This window comes from Loxodonta africana, chromosome 10, assembly GCF_030014295.1.
Source record: "Loxodonta africana isolate mLoxAfr1 chromosome 10, mLoxAfr1.hap2, whole genome shotgun sequence".
NCBI lineage: Eukaryota > Metazoa > Chordata > Mammalia > Proboscidea > Elephantidae > Loxodonta > Loxodonta africana.
The window spans coordinates 33,759,735-33,779,532 of record NC_087351.1 but is presented as its reverse complement, the minus strand read 5'-3'; the positions used below and the strand labels follow the sequence as shown (position 1 = coordinate 33,779,532).

The 19,798-nt window shown below is 51.4% G+C and overlaps 3 protein-coding genes across 3 annotated transcripts in view; 1 reads left to right on the top strand and 2 right to left on the bottom strand.

Moving 5' to 3' along the window:
• Nucleotides 1-2,754: 2,754 nt before the first annotated feature.
• Nucleotides 2,755-12,009, bottom strand: MMP14 (matrix metallopeptidase 14). The gene is made up of 10 exons (XM_064292281.1): nt 11,635-12,009; nt 7,253-7,401; nt 6,802-6,924; nt 6,113-6,420; nt 5,399-5,564; nt 4,930-5,086; nt 4,605-4,743; nt 4,326-4,476; nt 3,680-3,795; nt 2,755-3,297 (listed from the first exon to the last, which is right to left on the bottom strand). The coding sequence occupies exons 1-10, from the start codon at nt 11,740-11,742 to the stop codon at nt 2,963-2,965; spliced, it is 1,752 nt and encodes a 583-aa protein (XP_064148351.1). The 5' UTR covers nt 11,743-12,009; the 3' UTR covers nt 2,755-2,962.
• Nucleotides 12,010-14,517: 2,508 nt separating this feature from the next.
• MRPL52 (mitochondrial ribosomal protein L52) lies at nt 14,518-17,545 on the bottom strand. The gene is made up of 5 exons (XM_003420933.4): nt 17,483-17,545; nt 17,317-17,374; nt 17,169-17,236; nt 15,054-15,118; nt 14,518-14,691 (listed from the first exon to the last, which is right to left on the bottom strand). The coding sequence occupies exons 1-5, from the start codon at nt 17,508-17,510 to the stop codon at nt 14,539-14,541; spliced, it is 372 nt and encodes a 123-aa protein (XP_003420981.1). The 5' UTR covers nt 17,511-17,545; the 3' UTR covers nt 14,518-14,538.
• SLC7A7 (solute carrier family 7 member 7) overlaps nt 17,230-19,798 on the top strand; it is a 40,390-nt gene continuing 37,821 nt past the window's right edge. Inside the window, exon 1 of the mRNA XM_023540067.2 lies at nt 17,230-18,199. The gene's annotated coding sequence lies outside the window, so the exon portion shown is untranslated. The remainder of the gene's footprint in view (nt 18,200-19,798) is intronic.

The window sequence follows — 19,798 nt, the reverse complement described above, 5'->3', positions numbered from 1 at the left end:
CTGTAATTGCCTCCAGATGTGGACCACAAAAACACAATGGGGCCATGAGCTCATCTTTGAGCTCTCTGCCACACGCGCAGACCCCACCAACCCCCAAACACCGACTCCCCATACTGGCTTCTCAGGGTCCCATCTTCAGTGAGGGTGATGGGAGGCGGTGTCCAGCTGCACTGAGACTCACAGGCCCTGCCAAACAGCTGTTGGCAGGGGCAGCACAGGAGGCCAGGCGTGGGGTCAGGGTTCCTGGCTGGCAGGAAGGTGGGGACCCCTTCTGCCAAAGCAATCACACCAATAAGCCCTGAATAGCAGCTGGATAGACCCACTGGCATAGGTGTGGCCAGGGCTCTGAGGGTCTGGCTGTGGAGGGGGCCTGGGCCAGAGCCCGGAGTGGGCTGGGCTGAGGCAAGAAGGCGGGGCTGGGGGGTGCAGCGAGGAAAAGAGGCTGCTCTTCTCCAGCTGAGCTGACTCAGCAACGGAGCGATTCCTCACTCAGGGTAGTTTCTGAGGAAGCCCAGCCTGGGAACCCTGTCTGGGACAGCAGTTTCTAAGAAAAGAGGAAACAAAGCCTTGTTAATCTGCCTTTCCAAACTGACCAACCTGGCACTTCTGGGCAACTGGGTTCCTTGACACCCCCTGTTCTGTCAGAGGCAGGCTGCTCCTTATTGGGCCCTGGGGTAAGCTTTTCTCTCTTTCCTTTGGCCCCACCCTCTGCTGCCTGGAAAAGGCTTAGGTCCCAAGGACTGAGGGTGAAGGGCTTGCCAGGGGGAATGAGGCTGAATATGCTCATGGGAATCCCCCTGTGGCAGGCAGAGAGGCGTAAGAGAACCGAGGGTCTGTGGCCAGATCACACGACAGGGTAATGCAATTTAGGAAGATTTTCCAAGTGGCCCCAGTTTGACCACTTCCTCTTGTCTCGGCAGCCTTGGGTCTCAAAGGTAGCCTTTTCTAGGTTGAGGGGAGAGCAGCTGAGCTCTGTCAACCAATCCCCGGCCACAATGGGGTACGCCCTCCTCTCCACTCTGGCCCCCAAAACCTTCAGTTCGCCAAGAATAAACATATTCCTTTATGAAAAATACCAAAGCCCCATCTCATGGAATACACCACTCATGACGAGGCTCCCCCTTTCCATTCCCCTCATAACCAAACCCTAGTCACCCCTACACAGACCGGCAGCCATACAAAGAATGTGAAACATGGTTTATTCTTTGTGGAAAGGTTGAACAAGGTCAAAGATGTCCGTAGAGGGCACTGACCCAGCCCCGCCCTGCAGGTTCCTGGGGTCAAATGCCTCTGCCCCCCTCCCCCTCCCCTCCCCATGCCCCTTGTTAACAAAAAGGAACAATTTGAATGGAATTCATATATAATAATTATAATAAAAATATACATTAAACAAAACAAAACAAAAAAAAAACAAGACGGAAATTTAGCCGAACTGCCAGCACCGTTCACCCCATTTACCCCCCACCCCCCCATGCTCCCCCCTGACATTCCCCTCCTCTCACACCCTCCACAGGGTCTCTCACTCTCTAATGTCCCCAGTACCATGACCACTTTCGGTGGCCGAAGGAGACTCCAAATAGGCAGGCTGGGTGGGGGAGAGGGAGGGCAGGACACTGGTAAGATAGGCTAGGGGAGTGAGGAGCTACCTAACCAAGAGACACCCAGGCGCCTGCCCCCTTACTGAGGCTGGAGGTAAGGCCCAGACCCCATCCTGGCTGATGCAGTCTAAGACTGAGCCTGCCAGGCCTCTGGGAACCTCCTTGACTACCCAGACTAGGTGGCCTCTCATTGAGGTTCCCAAGTTACCAGTCCCTGTCATATATGCCGTCTTTGCTAATTTCTCTGGGTATCCCATCCTTCCCCTCAATGCTTTATGGTCAGCAAGGAAGGGGACCAAAGAAGAGCAAGCGTGCCTTTCTCAGGGCCCTTCCTGAGAGCTCCAATAAAATATGACCTCTCCTGAGTACCACAGCTCATCCGTGGCACCCCAGCCATCTACTGCTGTACCTCCTCATCTACCCTTTTGGTCCCATTCTGTTCCCTCTGACTGCTCTGCCCCTGGGTCCCAGCCCCAGTTGCCTGCATTTAAGTATGGTTCTTTCTTGGCCTTTGTGACCTTCAGGCTCACCCCCAGGGTGCCAGACCCACCGGGTCTCTCCCTTTGGCCTGCCCTAGCCTGGGAGCTCCTCCAACCTTCAAATCCCCATCCAAGGCTAACATTTGAGAGGGGTAAGGCTGCCAAGCGTTTCTCTAGCCCCAGTTTAGTCCCTAATGGCTCAGGCTCCTTCCTTGGAAGTTCTCTGGGGTAGATGGGGCAGAAGCAGATCTTTATGGAGTAGAGGTGGGCTGACCTATCAATAAAGACCCTCTGCTAAGTTTTGCTCCCAAAGTCTTAAGGTGGCTGGATAGTCCCCAATCCCTTCACACTCCTTCAGGGTCTCCGCCACACAAAATTAGATTCCATTTAGCCAGAAAGAGTAGTGGGAGGCTGCCAATTGGGTACACCTGGGGCTTGTGGGGCTGGGGTGCCCAGAGCCTCCTGAGGTCAGAGTTCAGAGGTTAAACGTATGCCAGGGAATGAAAAAGGAGCAGATGGCCCCAATTTGACCTTTACCAGCGAGGTCTGAGGGTCCTGCCTTCAAGTGCAGAGCCCCCAAGACATTCAGTTGGGGCTGGACACATACCAAGCTACAGGGTTCCCCTGAGGGGCAGGGACTGAAAGGGCCCCCCTGCTCAGCCCCCAGGCGACACTCCTAGGAAAGAAGCAACATAGGGTGAGGGTGGGAGAGGCCAGTCAGAGGACAGAGAGAAAAAAGGGGTCAAGGGAAGGGAATTAGGGTACGGCGGGGTTAGAGGGAGGGAATTTGGGACGGGTGAGGGCAGCCCACCCACCACCACCTGCTGCCACTGGCCTTCAGAGGCAAAGTCCTCATGGTAGGAGTGGGCGGGCCAGCGGTGGGGGTCAGACTTTGTCCAGCAGGGAGCGCTGGCAATAGAGCAGTCGCTTGGGAGTCCCATGGCGTCTGAAGAAGAAGACGGCGAGGCCCACTGCCAGCACCAGAAGCAGCAGCAGCACAGGCAGCACCACAGCGGCTGCGCTCACTGCCCCACTGCCCTCCTCGTCCACCTCGATGATGATCACCTCCGTCTCCTCCTCAGTCCCCTGATCTGGCCGGCCCCCAGACGATGGGCAGCCCATCCAGTCCCGCAGGGCTGACTTGGGGTAGCCTGGCTCCACCTTTAGCTTCTGGTTGTTGAATTTCCAGTATTTGTTCCCCTTGTAGAAATAAGTGAAGACTGGAGGAAGGTGGCAAAGAAGACAATAGATGGGGGCAAGGTCCAGAAGAGGAGCCAAAGAGAGGAGAGGGGCAGAAGGAATATGTTAATGTGAGCACCAGTCAAGTTAATCTCTTAACCTCTCTGAGTGTCAGTTTCTTCAGCAGTGAAACGAGGATGACTGTAGTGCCAGATTGGAAGAGCAGTGGGGATGAAGGGTGTCATGCCAGTAAAGCACTGAGCACAGTGCCCGGCTGGTGGTGAGTAAAAAAAAAAAAAAAAAGTACCCCACCATTATCATCATCATTATTTCCCACATAATACTCTCAGGCTTTCCTCCTGCTCTTCCTGAATTCTCTAATCCCATCCTCCCCTAGTGGACACCTCCTCTTGCCCCTCTCACCTTCGTCGCTGCCCATGAATGACCCTCTGGGTGACTCAGGGATTCCTTCCCAGACTTTGATGTTTTTGGGGTACTCGCTGTCCACTGCCCTGAGCTCCTCATTGAAACGGTAGTACCTGGGGGAGGGGGAGGGAAGTGTTGGACACTAGGCATGTCTTTCAAGGATAGTGGGATCTAAGGCTGAATTCACCAGTGGGCGAAGGGTGGCTGTGGAGAGGGTGGGGGACAGGGGTTTTGACTAATGAGGGCCTGCAGCTGAAAGAGCCAGAAGGTGGGGGTGGGAAGGAGGGCCCAGGCAGTAAGGAGCCACCAGCAGCCCTTAATGACAGTGCCTGGCTGCTGGGGTGGAGGCACAGGGCTGGGGGCAGGAGGCATCAAATGACCAGGTCTGAAATAGTGACCCGGTCACATCCTACTCACTGAGCACTCATTGGAAGCTGCCTGTTACTAGGCAACAACAGAGGCTCAGCCAGCTCCTTTTCCAGGGAAATATCTCAGGGGTGAAGTGTATCTTCTTCCAAAATTGAGGAAAATGTGTGTGCGCGCGCGTGTGTGTGTGTGTGGTGTGTGTGTGTGGTATGTGTGTGTGTGGCAGGGGAGGGGGTTCTGAGGAGGGAGGCCTGGGGTTAAGGGCTTGATGTCTTACTTGTTTCCCCGGAAGAAGTAGGTCTTCCCGTTGGGCATCCAAAAGAGGGCAGCATCAATCTTGTCAGTAGGCAGTCCACGGCCCAGCTCCTTAATGTGCTTGGGGTAGCCAGGTTCCAGGGATGCCTCATCAAACACCCAATGCTTGTCTCCTGGGAGGACAGAGAAGGGTAGGATCTGGGCTGACTTGGGCTCTAGGGTCTTTGAAAGAGTCAACTAGAATCAGCTCCTCTAGGGAGACTCTCCCCACCCCCAAAGACCAAGGGGGATGCTTGGTTACCTTTGAAGAAGACAAACTTGCCATCCTTCCTCTCGTAGGCAGTGTTGATAGATGCAGGCAAGCCCCGCCAGAACTGGCCGATGGGCATTGGGTAACCATCCATCACTTGGTTATTCCTCACCCGCCAAAACCAACGCTCCTGGAAGCCAATCAGGGCAGGAAGAGGAGTACATTACCTTCTGTAGCTCAGTCTCCAAAGGTCCCCCACTGTCCTTGTGCCCTGATTTTGGTTTAGTCCTCCTGTTGCTGTTTGCCGTTTTGACCCAGCCTCCCGACCACAGAGCCCCCTTGTCCCCCAAACCAGCCAACTTCTTCCTTCTCTCACCTTGAAGACAAACATCTCCCCTCGGAGCACGGCCACAGTGTCGAAGTTCCCGTCACAGATGTTGGGCCCATAGGTGGGGTTTTTGGGCTTATCAGGGACAGAGGGCCGGGAGGTTGTCCTGGGTTGAGGGGGGATCTTGGTGGGGGACCCTGACTGACTCCCTGGGGCAGAAAACATGACGGCATTTCAGACTTGGTAGCAGAGGGGGACAGAAGAACAGACAGATGGGTAGACAACACGCTTGGAAAGGTGTGAACGGGCCTCTGAGGGAAGCTGAGGTAATTAGCAGGGAAAACACAGAAAAGTGGGGTCAAAAGTGGAAGCTAAAGGAAGCAGGATTGGGTGGATGGTGGGAGGAGACTATGCAGGATCGGGAAACAAGCATGGGGAAGGGAAAAAATGCACAGACCAGAGAGACCAGGTAGGTACAACCAGTGGAGAGAAAGGAGCAGGTGTGGGGGTAGATTACTTGCCATAAAGTTGCTGGATGCCCCGGCGGTCATCGTCAGGCAGCACAAAGTTCTCTGTGTCCATCCACTGGTAAAAGGGTGCCATGATGGCTGAGGGGTCATTGGAATGCTCGAGGCCCAGGGCATGGCCCAGCTCATGCACAGCCACCAGGAAGATGTCATTCCCTGGAGTGGGTAGAGATGGTTACGATCATGGCCTGGCTTGGGTCCCCTCCTTCACATTCCCTGCTTTCCCACCTGAGGCTTCAGTTTTACACCCAAGCCTGCCTGCCATATTCCCACCCAAGTAACCAAATCCTGAGGTTCAGCCTCACGATTGGCAACCAACACAAAGCCAGTCGGCAACCTCCTCTGGGTGGAGATGAGAGAGTATTCTGAGGCAGGATCTCAGAAAGATATGTGTTAAGGGATGCTGAGACCCTTTCTGGGCCTCAGTTTCTCCCAGAAGCTAGCCATGACATTTGCCTGGAAAAGTGGGTAATAAGGGTGCTTTGAAGTCTTTGTCTGGGTAGGCAGTTAGTAGGTGAAAGAAAGGATCAGACTAAGTAGCTCAAGACAGGATCCCAGTTTTGGTTGGAAGTCAGACCAGGAGACCATTGTGGTTTCTTCTAGCCCTGAGATTTTGAGGTTTGAGGTTTTAAGAGGGAGGAGAACACCCCTATAGATGATCGCAGGCTCTCCCTGAGCTAGAGTCCCAGGGCTCCCTTGCTCACCATTAAGATCCTCATTCCGGACAGTCCAGGGCTCAGCAGAGTCAAAGTGAGTGTCCCCTCCAATGTTGGGGCCTGGGAAGTAGGCGTGGGCCAGGAAGCCGCCCTCGCCATCGAAGGGCGTGCTGTCGCCATGGAAGCCCTCGGCAAAGAAGATCATGATGTCGGCCTGCTTCTCATGGCCCTCACGGATGTAGGCATAGGGCACCTCACGGAAGTGCAGAGGTGTGGCACTCTCCCATACGCGGAATGCCTTGCGAATGGCCTCGAATGTGGCATACTCGCCCACCTTGGGGGTGTAATTCTGGATGCTGAGGTGCAGCCACGTGGGGAGAGGATGGGGGTGTTAGGATAGCAAGGGGCAAAATTCTTCTTCCCTGCACTCTCCCAGGTCTGACTGAACTGCCCCGCCACCTTTGCCTGACCTGGCTTTTTCTTGCTGCTTCATGATGCCTGTCTCAAGAACCAACCGTGGGCCTGGGGGACCCCCAAGCTTTGGCTCTCTGGTGCTGAGGCACACCCCCCACTGGGTGCATTTCTCACCAGGGTTACAGCCATTTTCTTCCCCACTCCCAAGGATGCTTTCCCAGAACAGAGGTGAGGGGACAGGGAGGTTCTGTGCCTCTGTGTAAGCACAGCTGGTAAGGAAGGGTAACCAGATGTGAGAAAGGCTGCTTGCCTGTTGGACTCACCAGAAAGTAATCTCATTATGTTGCCATTTGAGGCCCTGGATGGCATAGCGCTTCCTTCGAACATTGGCCTTGATCTCAGCCCCAAACTTGTCTGGAACACCACAGCGGGGACGCCTCATGGCCCTGGGGTGGGTAGAGGATTGGGGTCAGTACAGGATATGAAAGAGAAAGGTTTCCAGGGGAGAGGGGGAACATCGGGGAACAGGGTCAGTGTGGGGTGGGGTTCACTGGGTGTAGGGGTAGGGTCATTGTGAGCAAAGGCCAAGGTTATGAGGCCAGGATGAATATGAAAGGGTCAAGATCAGCATGTGGGGATAGGCTCTGGAGGGCAAGGGCCAGGCATTCAGGTAGCAACATCTCTGGGTGGGTAGGTGTGTGTGTGTATGTGGTGTGTGCATGAGTGCGTGTGTGTGCTGGGGCAGAAGAATCCCTGCCAAGGTCTAGCACTTACTTCATGGTGTCTGCATCAGCTTTGCCTGTCACTCGCAAACCATAGAACTTCTGCATGGCAGCGATGGCAGCTGAGAGTGACTGAGGTGAGCGCTGTGTGTGAGTACGCAGGTCCCCAGGGGGCAGGTAGCCATACTGCTGTAGCCAGGCCTGTAGGAAAGAGGTCTGCCTTGGAGCATCCCACGTGGCCCACAGGGAGCCTCTGCCTCCCCCACAGTACCTGACATGCACCCTCTGCTTGATGAGGAAAGGCAGTGGGCTTCTAGCCTGGCCCTGGCAGGAGCCTATGGGTCTCCCAGGCTGGACCTGAGCTCTGGCTGCAGGCCACAGCATGGCTTACTCCTTGGAGTAAGCTCAAACAGGGGTGGGGAGCCACAAAGCTTTGGACTTTGGCTGTAGCTCTCTTGAGAATAGATCTCCTGATGGTTTAACTGAGAGTTCTAGGTTGTCTTATCAGGGTTGTGAGTCTTTCTAGCGCTTCTCTCTTCTGTGTCAGTGTTCTTGCAAATACAATATACCCCACCTGGTAAAGGGCTGTGCCCATGGTAGAGGGCAAGCACAGACAGGCAGGCTCAGGGTCTGAGGGGCTCCAATTTTGGCCCTGGCATGAGGCCTTCCTGGGACAGGGGTGCCGGTGCATCTAGGACCCTCACAGCTGGGATCTTTTAAAAAAGGAGAGGAGCTAGGGCTGAGGCTGGATGCTGATAGGGGAAGCTGGAGCCTTTGGATTTGGCAAGAGGTGTGATTTCAGCCTGAGCTGGGATCCTGCAACCGTCCCCATTCAAACAGCATCTGACCTAAGGCTGATGAGACTAAAGGCCTGTTTAAGGTTCTCAGTAAACCAGAGAGGGAGTGGGAGATAAGGAGTGAGGGAGGCTTGAAAACTGTATTTTATTTCAGGTATGTTGTACATTGTTCATAATATAAAGGCTGGCATATTGCCTTCAATTAAAGTTGGGTTTTTGGTATTTGAAAGGTATGCATATTGCAAAACCCCATGAGGGAAAAAGCCAGCCTTTATTGTAAGGACAGCTGAGTATTTTCTTAAAGCCTTAGAAGTAAAATGAGCCAGATTGCTTATGGAATATGAGGACATTTGGCTTCTCTGATAGGGAGACACTACCCAGATGGCTCTGGTCCCTGCTCCGGCTTTGCCTTCTGAAGGAGCCTAGAGTGGGGCTGCAGGTTGCCTAGGATAGAGGGCAGAGGGGTGTAGACTGCTGTTGGGTGCTGTATCTCCCATTCTCCCTGCCCAGGGTCAGGATGGATTTTCATGAGGCCCTGTACCTCCAGGCCCTGGGTATAAGAGCAGTGACCTTGCACTGAGGCTGGGGGTGATTCAGGAGCAGCTGACTGGGGACCTGAGCCCACAGGGGCAGGAATTGCAACACAGTTCTGGGAAGTGATCCCCCATGGCTGATGGGAGTCAGGGCCTGGGGTGTAAACAACCCAGCCTTTTCTCAGCCAACAGGCCTGGCCTGAACAGCCCTTGCACTGTTGGGCTCTGAGAGCCCCTCCTCATGGGTATCGGAGGCCGTGAAGTTTAACTTCTGGTGTGCCAGAGGGGACCTAAGCAGGGTACTCTCCTCCCGGGCTGCTCTCCAGGAGCTGTGGGCTTGCCCTGACCTGTGCTGGCTGATGCCATAGCCAGTGCCTGTGGGAGGCCTGCTGTAGCCTGTGCGCAAGTATGCAGGAAACTCCCTTTACCCCTAGCCTCACCTGTAGGGTAGATACACTCCAGGCCTATGACCCCTGGCGGGAGAGCAGCTTTGGGGAAGGATGGGAGTAACCTACTCCTAGAGCTGAAGTTAGTGGGACTGAGGCCAGGCCCCCTCAACTTTCAGAGGGCAAAGCTGAAGTGAATTTTCTAGGGACGGCCGACAGAAGGAAGAGTAGCAGAAAGGTGGGGAGAAACCACATCCAGGAGGATCTCTAGGATAAATCCCTCTCCCTGATGAATCCTTCAAGAAGGCACCCCAATGCCATGGAGTCGATTCCAACTCATAGTGACCCTATAGGAGAGAGTAGAACTGCCCCATAGGGTTTCCAAGGAGTGGTTGGTGGATTCGAACTGCTGACTGGTAAAAAACCAAAAACCAAACCTGTTGCCATCGGGTCAATTCCGACTCATAGCGGCACCACAGGACAGAGTAGAACTGCCCCATAGAGTTTCCAAGGAGTGCCTGGTGGATTCTAACTGCCAACTTTTTGGTTAGCAGACATAGCTTTTAACCACTACACCACCAGGACAGACAGATCTAAATTTTCACATCCACAACCTCCACCCCACACCCTATAGAGAGAAATGGAGGTTAGTCAAGAAAGGGGCTTCCCTAGAGTCTAGAGAGCCATACGCCTGGAAGGCAAGTGCATCCATCCCTCTTCTCCTCCCACGCAGGAGCTTTCTTTCCTCCTTCTTACAGGGGCAGGCTCTGAGCAAAGGAGGAACCACAGAGAAGACTATGAGGTCCGAACCACAGAAGAGAGGACTCTGTGTCTGCGGCTGGGTGGGGGAAGGGCTGAGCACCAGACAGGCCAAGGGGAGGAGAGGGTAGTCCTGGAGCTGATGCAGGACTGTGGGGGGCCTGGTGGTAGGGACAGGCTGCCTGAGGCCTGGGGTGCCCCACCTCTCCCTCCAGATTGGCCTGGCAAGGGAGCAACTATTTTGGGTCAAAGAACTCAGTCTCCTGGCTTTGCCTTGAGGAATGAGGGGTGCAAGATATTTCTCCAGGGGAAGGTCAAGGAAACCCCTCTGAGCTCTGGCCCAGGGGTCCTGGCAGGGCTGGGGGATCTCTGGCAATACAGCAGGCCCTGGATCTTAGCCTCTGGGCCTCCTCCTCCCTTCGTTTGCCTCCCACTCTTCCATGGCCCATGAGCAAATGGTGGTTCTGGCACTGGGGCTGCCCATGACCCACTTTAAACAGAGCCAGGGTTGCCGCCCCTCCCCTAGGGGGCCTGGCAGGGCAGGGGAGGGAAGGCAGGCAGGGCGGGGGAAGTTGGCAGTGGGCAGCCCCTAGATGCCCAGGCTCCTTTTGTTAGGCGCTCTCCCCTTCAGGCCTCAGATGAAGACTCCAGTCAGTCAGATTTACCCCCCAACCCCGGGCAGATTTGCACTCTCCCTGGTCTCTGAGCTCTCCACTATGGGTCCTCGAACCCGACTCCTAGGGGCACACATTTCCAGTGAGTCCCAGATCCCTTCAGGGACAGAAAGAGTGTGTTCTTCCTGGAGAAGTTTCATCCGGGAGTGAGACCAGGGCGGAGGAAGCCAAGGCCAGATCCCCTCCCCCCTTCGCGGGCCCTTCCCGGCCCCTCCCGACCGCACCCAGGTCCTCGCCTGGCAGAGTGGGTTGGGATGGCCCAAAATAAGAAACTGATTAAATCCGTCTCCCACCTTCACCCCAAAATAAAAGAGAGAGAGAGGAAAAACCTCCTCAGACAACTCCCACGCGGCTTCCTCCCGGGCCCGGTGGGCCAGCGCCGGGGCAGGGGTGGGGGTGGGGGTCACCAGAGTCAGTCGAGGGATGTGCCGGCGCCCTGGGCCAGGCCCTCTCCCCACTCCCCGTAGGACGCCCCCAGTCTTCCTGCAATTAACACAGAAAAACAATTAACAACAACAAAAAAGGGCCTGAAGGCGCCGACGAGGGGAGGAGGAGCTGGCCTGGCCGAGCCCCCGGCTCACAAGGAGAGCTTTGTGTGTACAGAAACGCGGCCAGGGCGCCAGCCCGCGACCCTCGACGCCAGGGCTCTGGGCCGGGCACAGCCGGGTCCTCTTGCGGAAGCAGGGGTGGGGGACAGGACCGCTCCGCTTCGTCCGCCCTTGACCCCACCTGGCCGAGGATGCGTGTGTGGGGGTCCCGGGGAGGCGGGACGGGGCGGCCAAAGCACGGGGGGCCGGGAGCCGCTCCGCGCCGTCCGCGCGACCTCCCTGGCCGCCGAGGCACCCGCGGAGGGCGCGCGGGAGGTAGAGCGCTGAAGAGCTGGAAAGTTGAAGAAACAACAAACGCGCACATGACAAGAAACGGGGACAGCTCGGGGTTTGAGCGCACTCCAAATATTTATCTGGCTCCCAAAACGTTCCAGAGCTGCGCTCAGAGCCCAGGGGAATTGGGGAATGGGGGTCTATGTCAGCTGTAAAGTTCTTCCAAGGAAAGGAAGGAACAGGATAGAAAGTCTGGGAGAGGGGAAGATGCAGGGAGTCAAGAGTTCGACTAACTTGCAAGTTAGGAGATAAGGAGGGAAAGAAAAAGGGAGGGGGATCCTGCAGACCAGAGTAGCCGAGACCCCGAGAGCCCTCTTCTCCGAATGGGGGCCGTTCCCTGGAGACCCTCGAGCTTGTCTCCCCGGTGGGCGCGACTCCGGGAAGGGCCGGAGGAGCTCACTTACTTCGGGGCTGAAGCTGCTGCTTTGGGCCAAGTCGAGGGAGGCGAGCACCGTGCCGAGCGTGAGCAGGGGAAGCAGCAGCCTGCGAGCGGGTCGTGGGGCGGGAGACATGGTCTGCGGCCGTCGGGGCAGCAGAGCCGTGCGGGCTCCGTGGCGGGGCCCACGCCCTGGGGTCGCGTCGCCTCTCCCTCGGGGTTCCTTTGTCTTCAGGAGGCACTGAATTTGGATTCCTAGAGCGCTGCTGGCTTGAAAAAGAGGGAATTGTTCTTGAGAGTGCCCGTTTGCTCTTCTCTTTTCCGTTTTTTGATCTTTCTTCTGCTTAGTCGGCGAACTGGGTCGGGAGCCCTCTCTTGCTCTCTCCTCTGGTCCCTCCCTTCTCCCGCAGCCTATCCCGCGCCCCGCCCCCGCCCCAATGCCCTCCTTTCCTGGTGGGGACGTGGTTGTTTCAGCCTGAATCCAATTACAGCCAACGAGCTGGAGGGAAAAAAAAAAAAAAAAGCCCTAAGTTGTCTTTCTGTGGTGCAGGCTGCCATCTGCAGGGGTTGAGGCCATGGCCGGGAGCAGGGGGCTGTGGGGGGACCCAGGGGACGGGATGTGGGAGGCTTTCTCCTCCTAAGCATATTTTGGGTGGCTGGATTCCTCTGGTATTCAGCGTTTGTCTCACCTCAGGGTGGGAAGTTTGGGGAGGTTCAGCAGCTGCGGTTAACCCGGAGCTGAGGGTCTGGGATGGGAGGGGGGAAAAAGAATCTCCTTCAGGATACCTGGGCTGGAGAAAAGGGGCCAGTTTAGTAGCAGTTGGGGGGTTGTCTTCTGGTACCTGTGCCTTGACCAAATCGAAACTTTGTCCCTTATTCTTGACAACTACCTCCGTCTCTCCCGCCCATGCCAAAAAAACAAAAACAAAATCCAACTATCCCAACATCAAACCCCACAACCACACAGGATCTGGAGATCTTTCCCTGTAGAAAGACAAATGTGGTCCCTTTATTATTGTAATTTGCAATCTGGATGCTCTTTTAATTAGGAGACTGGCTGGGGAGGAAAGAGGTGCAAGCCCATGAAATCTGGGGAAAAGCAAATCAAGTTTGGTTAAACTGTTGGGAGAAAGGTACTGGGTGTTAGGACTCTGGGGTCTCATTTTTACCTCTATACTGAAAAAAGGAGGCAATTAATTCCTTAAAGAGTAAAAAGTTCTCCTTCAGGGACTGACTAGACACTGAGAACAAAAGGTGGAGGTTTGCAGGGGAGGGGGAGGGTGACTAAAAAGCTGGTGATGGGAAAGGGAGACAGATAAGAGCTTGAGAACTAGATCTGGAAAAGCAGCACGACGGAAGCAGGAAAAATGTGGGAGACAGAAAACTGGATCATCAGCGAAATCTAAGATCCAAGAACTGCATTTGGTCAGCTAGAGAGGAAGGAGGGAGTGGAGGGAGGAAGGGAGGGAAAGCAAGCAAGGAAGGAATAGAAGAGGTTGGACAGAAATTAGGTCAGACAAGAAGGTCCAGAAATCCTAGGGATCCAGAAACTATCATATCTTTATGGCTGGAAAATGGAAGAAAAGTTCAGAGTCCATAGGAGGAGCCATAAGCAATAAAATGGCAGACTCCCCAGGTTCCTGGGCAGCTATCCCACAGTGACTGTTTGAGGGCTGAGCATTTCTAGGGCTCCCTATGTAAATTGCGGTAGGGAGTAGTGGGCAGGTCCCTCTCTAGCCAACCATGTCAGAACCATGGAGACCTCAGGACCCAACTCAAGCCGAAAATTCAATAGGCAAGTCTGGTTCTGCCCTTGTGGGCCTTCAGGTGGGGGTATCCTCCTGGGTCATATATCTGAACTTTAGGAAAACCGGTACCTGTTTCTTGCCAAGAAATGGACCTCAGCTGGAAGCCTTTTTCATCAAAACATTTATTAAATGTCTAATTGCACATTGTCTGAACTGTGTATGGGCCGTGATAACAGGCTTGAGTGCCTGGCTAAAACCAGGGAAACTGCTGCCCCCTTTTCAGTTCCCAGAGCAGCTCCAACTCATACTCTGGCCAATCCTCTGGCCTTAAGATGGGTAAAAATCCCAGAACAAGATTCAGTTGAACTGGAATGGAGCTGGGGTAAGGGTACTGAACAACCCTTAGTCATCTTACAGCCTGTTCTTCCTGGTGTCCAAGCTCTTGCTCTGAAGACAGGAGGGAAACAAAAAGGCTCCCTTCAGGCTGGGATAAGACATCTAGAAAAGATAAGCCAGAGAACCTGTACACCAATGTTCACTGCAGCATTGCTCACAATAGCCAAAAGCTGGAAACAACCTAAATGTCCATCAACAGATAAACACAATATGGTATATACAGTAGAGCATTATTCAGTCATAAAGAGAAATGAAGTCCTAATACATGCTACAACATGGATGAACCCTGAAAACATACTGAGTGAATTAAGTCAAAAGGACAAATATCGTATGATCTCACTTATACGCAACAGGCAACGTATAGAGACCAAAACTTACGGCACAGCGGTTAAGAGCTTGGCTGCTAACCAAAAGGTTAACAGTTGGAATCCACCAGCTGCTCCTTGGAAACCCTACGGGAGCAGTTTCTATCCTATCCTGTAGGGTCACTATGAGTGGGAATTGACTCAACTTCAACAACAATGGGTTTGATTTTGGTTTGGGGTAGGAGGGAGCGAGAAAGAGAAAGTCATTGTTCAGGAGGCACTGAGTTTCTGTTAATGGTGGTAGAATCTGGAAAAGGATAGCGGTGATGATTGTAGAACATGATGAACGTAACCACTGTCACTGTTACAGTTATACACGTAAAAATGGTTGAATTGGTAATTGTTTTGTTATATATATTTTTACCACAATTTAAAACAAAAGCAAGCCAGAGAGCAGCGGGAGAATAGGGCAAGAGTTGCTTTTTATTGACTTGGGAGTGGGCTCTGCAATGAAGCCCCTTTGGGTTTAAGAGCATTTTTCTGTCTCCTTTCTTCTTCCTGCAACTTCTGCTGCTGCCTGAGCTGCCAAGCCTGTAATCCAGCTTCCATTTCCTGTGACAGCAATACAACTCGTCTCTGAAACAGACAGGAAAACAGTGTGGATAACATCTGGGGCTTGAGCTCTGCACCATATATCCTTTCATTCACAGATCAAAGTCAGAGGTTTCAGCTGGAGAATGACACTGCTGACTGGGGAAGGGGTAGGACTGTGTCCTAGGTCTGGAAGCAGGAGAGGAAGGCAGCAAAACGTGGGGCAGAATGTCTACTGCTTGTTTCTGTCCTGGGGTGTCCCACTCTATCCCTCCCTTTTTTGTTAAAGCCTGTGTGTGAAGGACACATGTTAGTGTAGGTGCTGACAGAACTCAAGACAAATTACAATTTAAATTTTCCTTCTCTGATTACACACAGGTAGCCTGCTGGTTTCTCTACCCACTTACTGCAAACTTCTCCCTTTGGGCCTTTCTTCGAAGGTGGCATTTCATTGGGGGAGCAGGACCACCGTCTGCAGATAGAAGAGAAAAGGCAAGTGTTAGAGATGGCCTGTAGCACCTTGTGCAAACAGTTGACAGGAATGAGGGAAGAACCAACCTCTAGCCCCTTTCTCTATTTCGCACTATTGTAGGCAATTCTTCTATGACGGCCCACAAAGAATAAGCTCCTAGACATGTTCATACTCTATTTCACTCTTGAGCTTGGAGAAATCAAGGTCCTCTGCAATGCTGCCATCTGTTCTATTTTCAGAAATCCTCCACAAGTGATCTGATCACCATTCTACTCATTGAGTCTTCACACTAAGTTCCACCCCACTCCATAATGAGATGCCTTTCTCCTTTCCCTCCAGCCAAATTGTCATTTTTAGGCCCACCTCAAGCCCTATCTTTCTCAGAAACAACTTCTCTAACTTTTTCAACCCATCTGAAAGAAGTCCATATGAATCATTTAATATTCACCTATTTGCCTTGGGACATTTCTTGTACTATTGTTTTTAGTGTACTTAGGCGTCTCAAATTCTTTTGGAAAGAGGCCGAGGACTAAAGTATCATTTAATTAAAAAAAAAATGCCCATGTTTTGTTTTCCCAACCAGACTTTAAGTTCCTTCGGATCTGGGACTATATCTTTCTTCAGCTGTTCATAGTATAGTGTAGGCATGTAAGTACTTAATAAATACTCCATAAATATCTATTGACTTGCTGAAAAGATGCAGTATCTAACCTCAAGTAGTTTATAATGGAGATAGGGAGAAAGGACACCTACTTTCTACAGTGGGACAAACAAACAAAATAATATAGAGCAAAAATCTGCTCAATAGTTTGAAGGCAAGACAGATTAGAGGTATTATTTATCAGGAAATAGAACCAATATTGCATATGCCAAGTGCTTTACATTTGCTGCTTTATTTGATTCTTAAAAGAACCATATGAAATAGATATTTTTCTTCTTTCACACATGAGGAAACTGAGAATCTGATAAAATTAAGTAATTTGTCCAAGACCATAAAGTTAGCAAGCAGGGAAGCTTGGATTAAAAATCAGGTCCCTATAACTCCAGAGTCTTTCCGATATTCCACTAACTACAAAGAGATCCTAGGTTTCCTACAGTTAAAATGACAAGTTGAAAATATTTTCACCATCCTCCTCAGCCATCGATATCTAATTAAGCAGGATCTGTACAAAACCTAATTAGGGTATCTATACTCAGGTATCTATGTTGTGAAGGGCGTCTGGCCCCTGCCCAGTTCTGGTCCTGGCTTTGCTACAACCTGCATGATCACAGGCATTTCATTTCTGCAGGCTTCAGTTCCCCTACCTGTAAAGTCCTACAGGAAACCCTGGTGGCATAGTGGATAAGTGTTACAGCTGCTAACCAAAAGGTCGGCAGTTCGAATCCACCAGGCGCTCTTTGGAAACTCTATGGGGTCGTTCTACTCTGTCCTATGAGTTGGAATCGATTGCAACAGGTTAAAGTCCTGCATGAAGAGTGGGAAGTGTCTTCAACTTCTCTAAGGTCCCTTCTAGGTCCAATATTTCTTCTCTGCCTCCTCTGTCCCTCATCTACTCTTTTTTTTTTTTTTTAAGTAAAAGGGAAAGGCTTTTCTGAAGGGAACCTGCCATCCTCAACCTTCACCCTTCCACTTCTCTTAGACGCTCATTTGGGAACTTGAGATCTCTGCATTTGGTACCAAACTCTCAACAATGTACTCACTACACAAAAGGGCAGTGCTTCCTAACTTTAAGAAAAACATGTTCCCTTTTGAGAAAGGTAAAAGTCTTGTCACCCTCTCCACTCCCGCGAGCCCTGAATCAGAATTATCTTCTGCTTATCCTCACAAGCCAAGAGGATCAGGATCGATCCTGCCTAGCTTTACTTTCCGTAGTCGTAGTTTAATGTACAAAATAAACAATAAGCCTTCTTTACCCAAACTCCGTCTTCCAAATATAAAGCTAAATTTGTTTTCCACTCAGACCGCCCCACCATGACAGCCCCAGGCCCTCCCCGTCCAGGGGCGTTCCCTTTAGGTGAAAATTTCCGAAGTGTCAGATCAAGGGCTCACCCGCGTACGACCAGTCTGGGAGCTCAGTAAGGGGCCCGTAGCCGGAGGGGTTGGCAGCCAGACCTTGCCTGGGGGGAGAAAAACTGTCTGGTGAGGGTACGGCCCTGCTCCTGGCCCCCCAGCCCCCCCGGCCCCCTCAACAACTCACTGGAGCCGCCACTGGCTGCCCGCCAGAGCCGCCGCGCTGCAGTGCAGCCTCCGGACACCTGTTGGGAAACGGGGCAGAACTGGGGGAGAGCCGCACAGGCCAGCCTGGTGGGTCCCGCGCCGGCCTCCCGCTCGGTCCGGAGCCCACAGACCCTATGCCCACTCACCCGAGAGCAGAGTCGCCAACACAGCCATGCTTCGGCGGAGGGCCGGAAATGGGCGTGGCCTTGGTAGCCACGCGCGACGCTGCGGAGGGAGCCGGAAACCGCCATCTTGGACTTGGTTTTCAAGTTACGGGCCCCGCCATCTTGGGTCGTCGTACGGAACTGAAGGATAAAACTGCCTTTTGCTCATGCATCTCCTCAGTGAAAGTCGTGGCTTCCTAAACTGAACCGTGAAAGAACCGTTCCATCGTCCTCTAGTCCTGTGTAAATTATAGTAAGGTCTCTCAGAGGAGTAACAGCCACGTTACCTCATTCTGCAGTGTCTCGCGTCACAGTTAGTCACATATTTTTCCGACTAAGAGAAGTGGCCAAATCAAGAGTGAATCAGAAAACTTGGGTTTAAATTCTCACCTATTTATCCAACAAAATTTATTGAAGAAGTTCTACGTGACAAGTGTGGTATTAGGCACAGGAGATTCTATGGAGAGCAAAAACAGACATCACCTCTATGTTGATAGAGATTGCAGTCTAGAGACAGAAGACAGTAATCAGATGACCACACACATTAATGTAACCTGACAGCTGAGATGAGCGCTGAGAAGGAAAGAGACGTGGTGCCTGTAAGCATATAATGGGGACTCGATCTAGAATAGGCAGTCACGGAAAGCCTCCTTGAAGAAGGGGTGTTGGAGCTGAGATCTGATTCCGGTTTTATAAGAGGTACTACCACACATTTTTTTGTTTTTTTACTACCACACATTGCCAACTATACTCTTTGTATCAACGCTGTGAGGTAGGTACAGGTAGTACATGACTTACGATGGGGTACCAATTTGGTTCTGATGGTAAGTTGTGTACCATTTTTTTAAAGTTTTCATTATTATTGCCTTTATTATCAGTATCTTTATAAATCCGATCCTTGTCTTTGGGGGTTGGAAACATTATGTATAAACTTAACAGGTATATTTTAATACATTCCAAAACCAAACCAGTTTTGGTCGACTCCAACTCATAGTGACCCTATAGGAAAGAGTAGAACTGCCCCATAGGGTTTCCAAGCCTGTAATCTTTACTGAAGCAGACTGCCATTTCTTTCTCCCAGGGAGCTGCTGGTGGGTTTGAACTGCCAAACTTTGTTAGCAGTGGAGCACTTAACCACTGCACCACCAGGGCTCCTTTAGTATATACATAAAAAAAGAAAAATACACAAATCATAAAAATTTACTCCAACGATAAAGAAGAGTTGGACAACATTGGCATTTTGTCAGTTGCATTAATAATTCCACATGTGAAAGGTTTGGATTATCCCTGGGAGAGGGGATGACGTTTCTAGTCAGAAAATTAGTGAGAGTTGTCTGTGCTGTCCTTTTCTTGTTTTCTTCATATATTTCGTGGTGACCACTCACTACTTCCTGAATCTGCCTTTCGACTTTAGCAACGTGATCAGCATTTGGGTCCATGTTTTTTAAGCAACTGAAGCCCCTGATTTAGTTTAGAAAACTAAACCTATATGGTAGCGTTTTGAACAGTAAATCATAAAAATGAGCCTATGCAAGTGAACATCTGAGAATGATAAGAGCAAATTATGCACGGCAACATTGTATGTAGTACATATTATTAACGATAAGATGGACAAAACAAAACCAGATGGTTGTTGTAACTCGAATACATTGTAAGTGGAGGACTACCTGTACTAGTGAGAAACCCAGATCTGACTCCTTCTCTCCTTTTTATCACTTGCTACTCAGTACTTTAATTTCTTAGTTAAAACAAAAAAAAGCTTAATATATCGCATATATGAAAACATCTTAAAACTGATAATATGAAAGTGCTTTATAAAAGGTATATAAAAAAAAATCCTAAAAAAGTGCCCAGTATTGTGTGCTAGGATAGACACACAAACATGGGGGTGGGGGCGGGAGCAGGACCTGGAGGAGTGGTGTAATGGCCTATCTGGAAGTTTATCATTTCCTTCTGCAAGACTGGGAAGGTTTTCCACAGGAGGTGGCTCTGAGTTGTGCTTTGAAAGAGGGGAAGGGTGGCTCCTGGTTTAAGAAGTAAAAGCAGTTATTTTGATAACAATAAGAATGGTATAGGCCATGGTTAAATCAGAAGAGGGGAAGGGAACAACAGAAACTTGGCTAGAAGCCAACAGATGGACAGGGAAGGGGAGCCATAGGGAAATAACACAAAAGAGTACCACTTCTATCTTATGTTCATATACTTCATGCTTCATTTTTATGTAACAGACACTTCCACATAAATGATTTGATTTTTGTAATTAACCTGTAAAGGAGATAAGACAGGCCAGGAAACAAT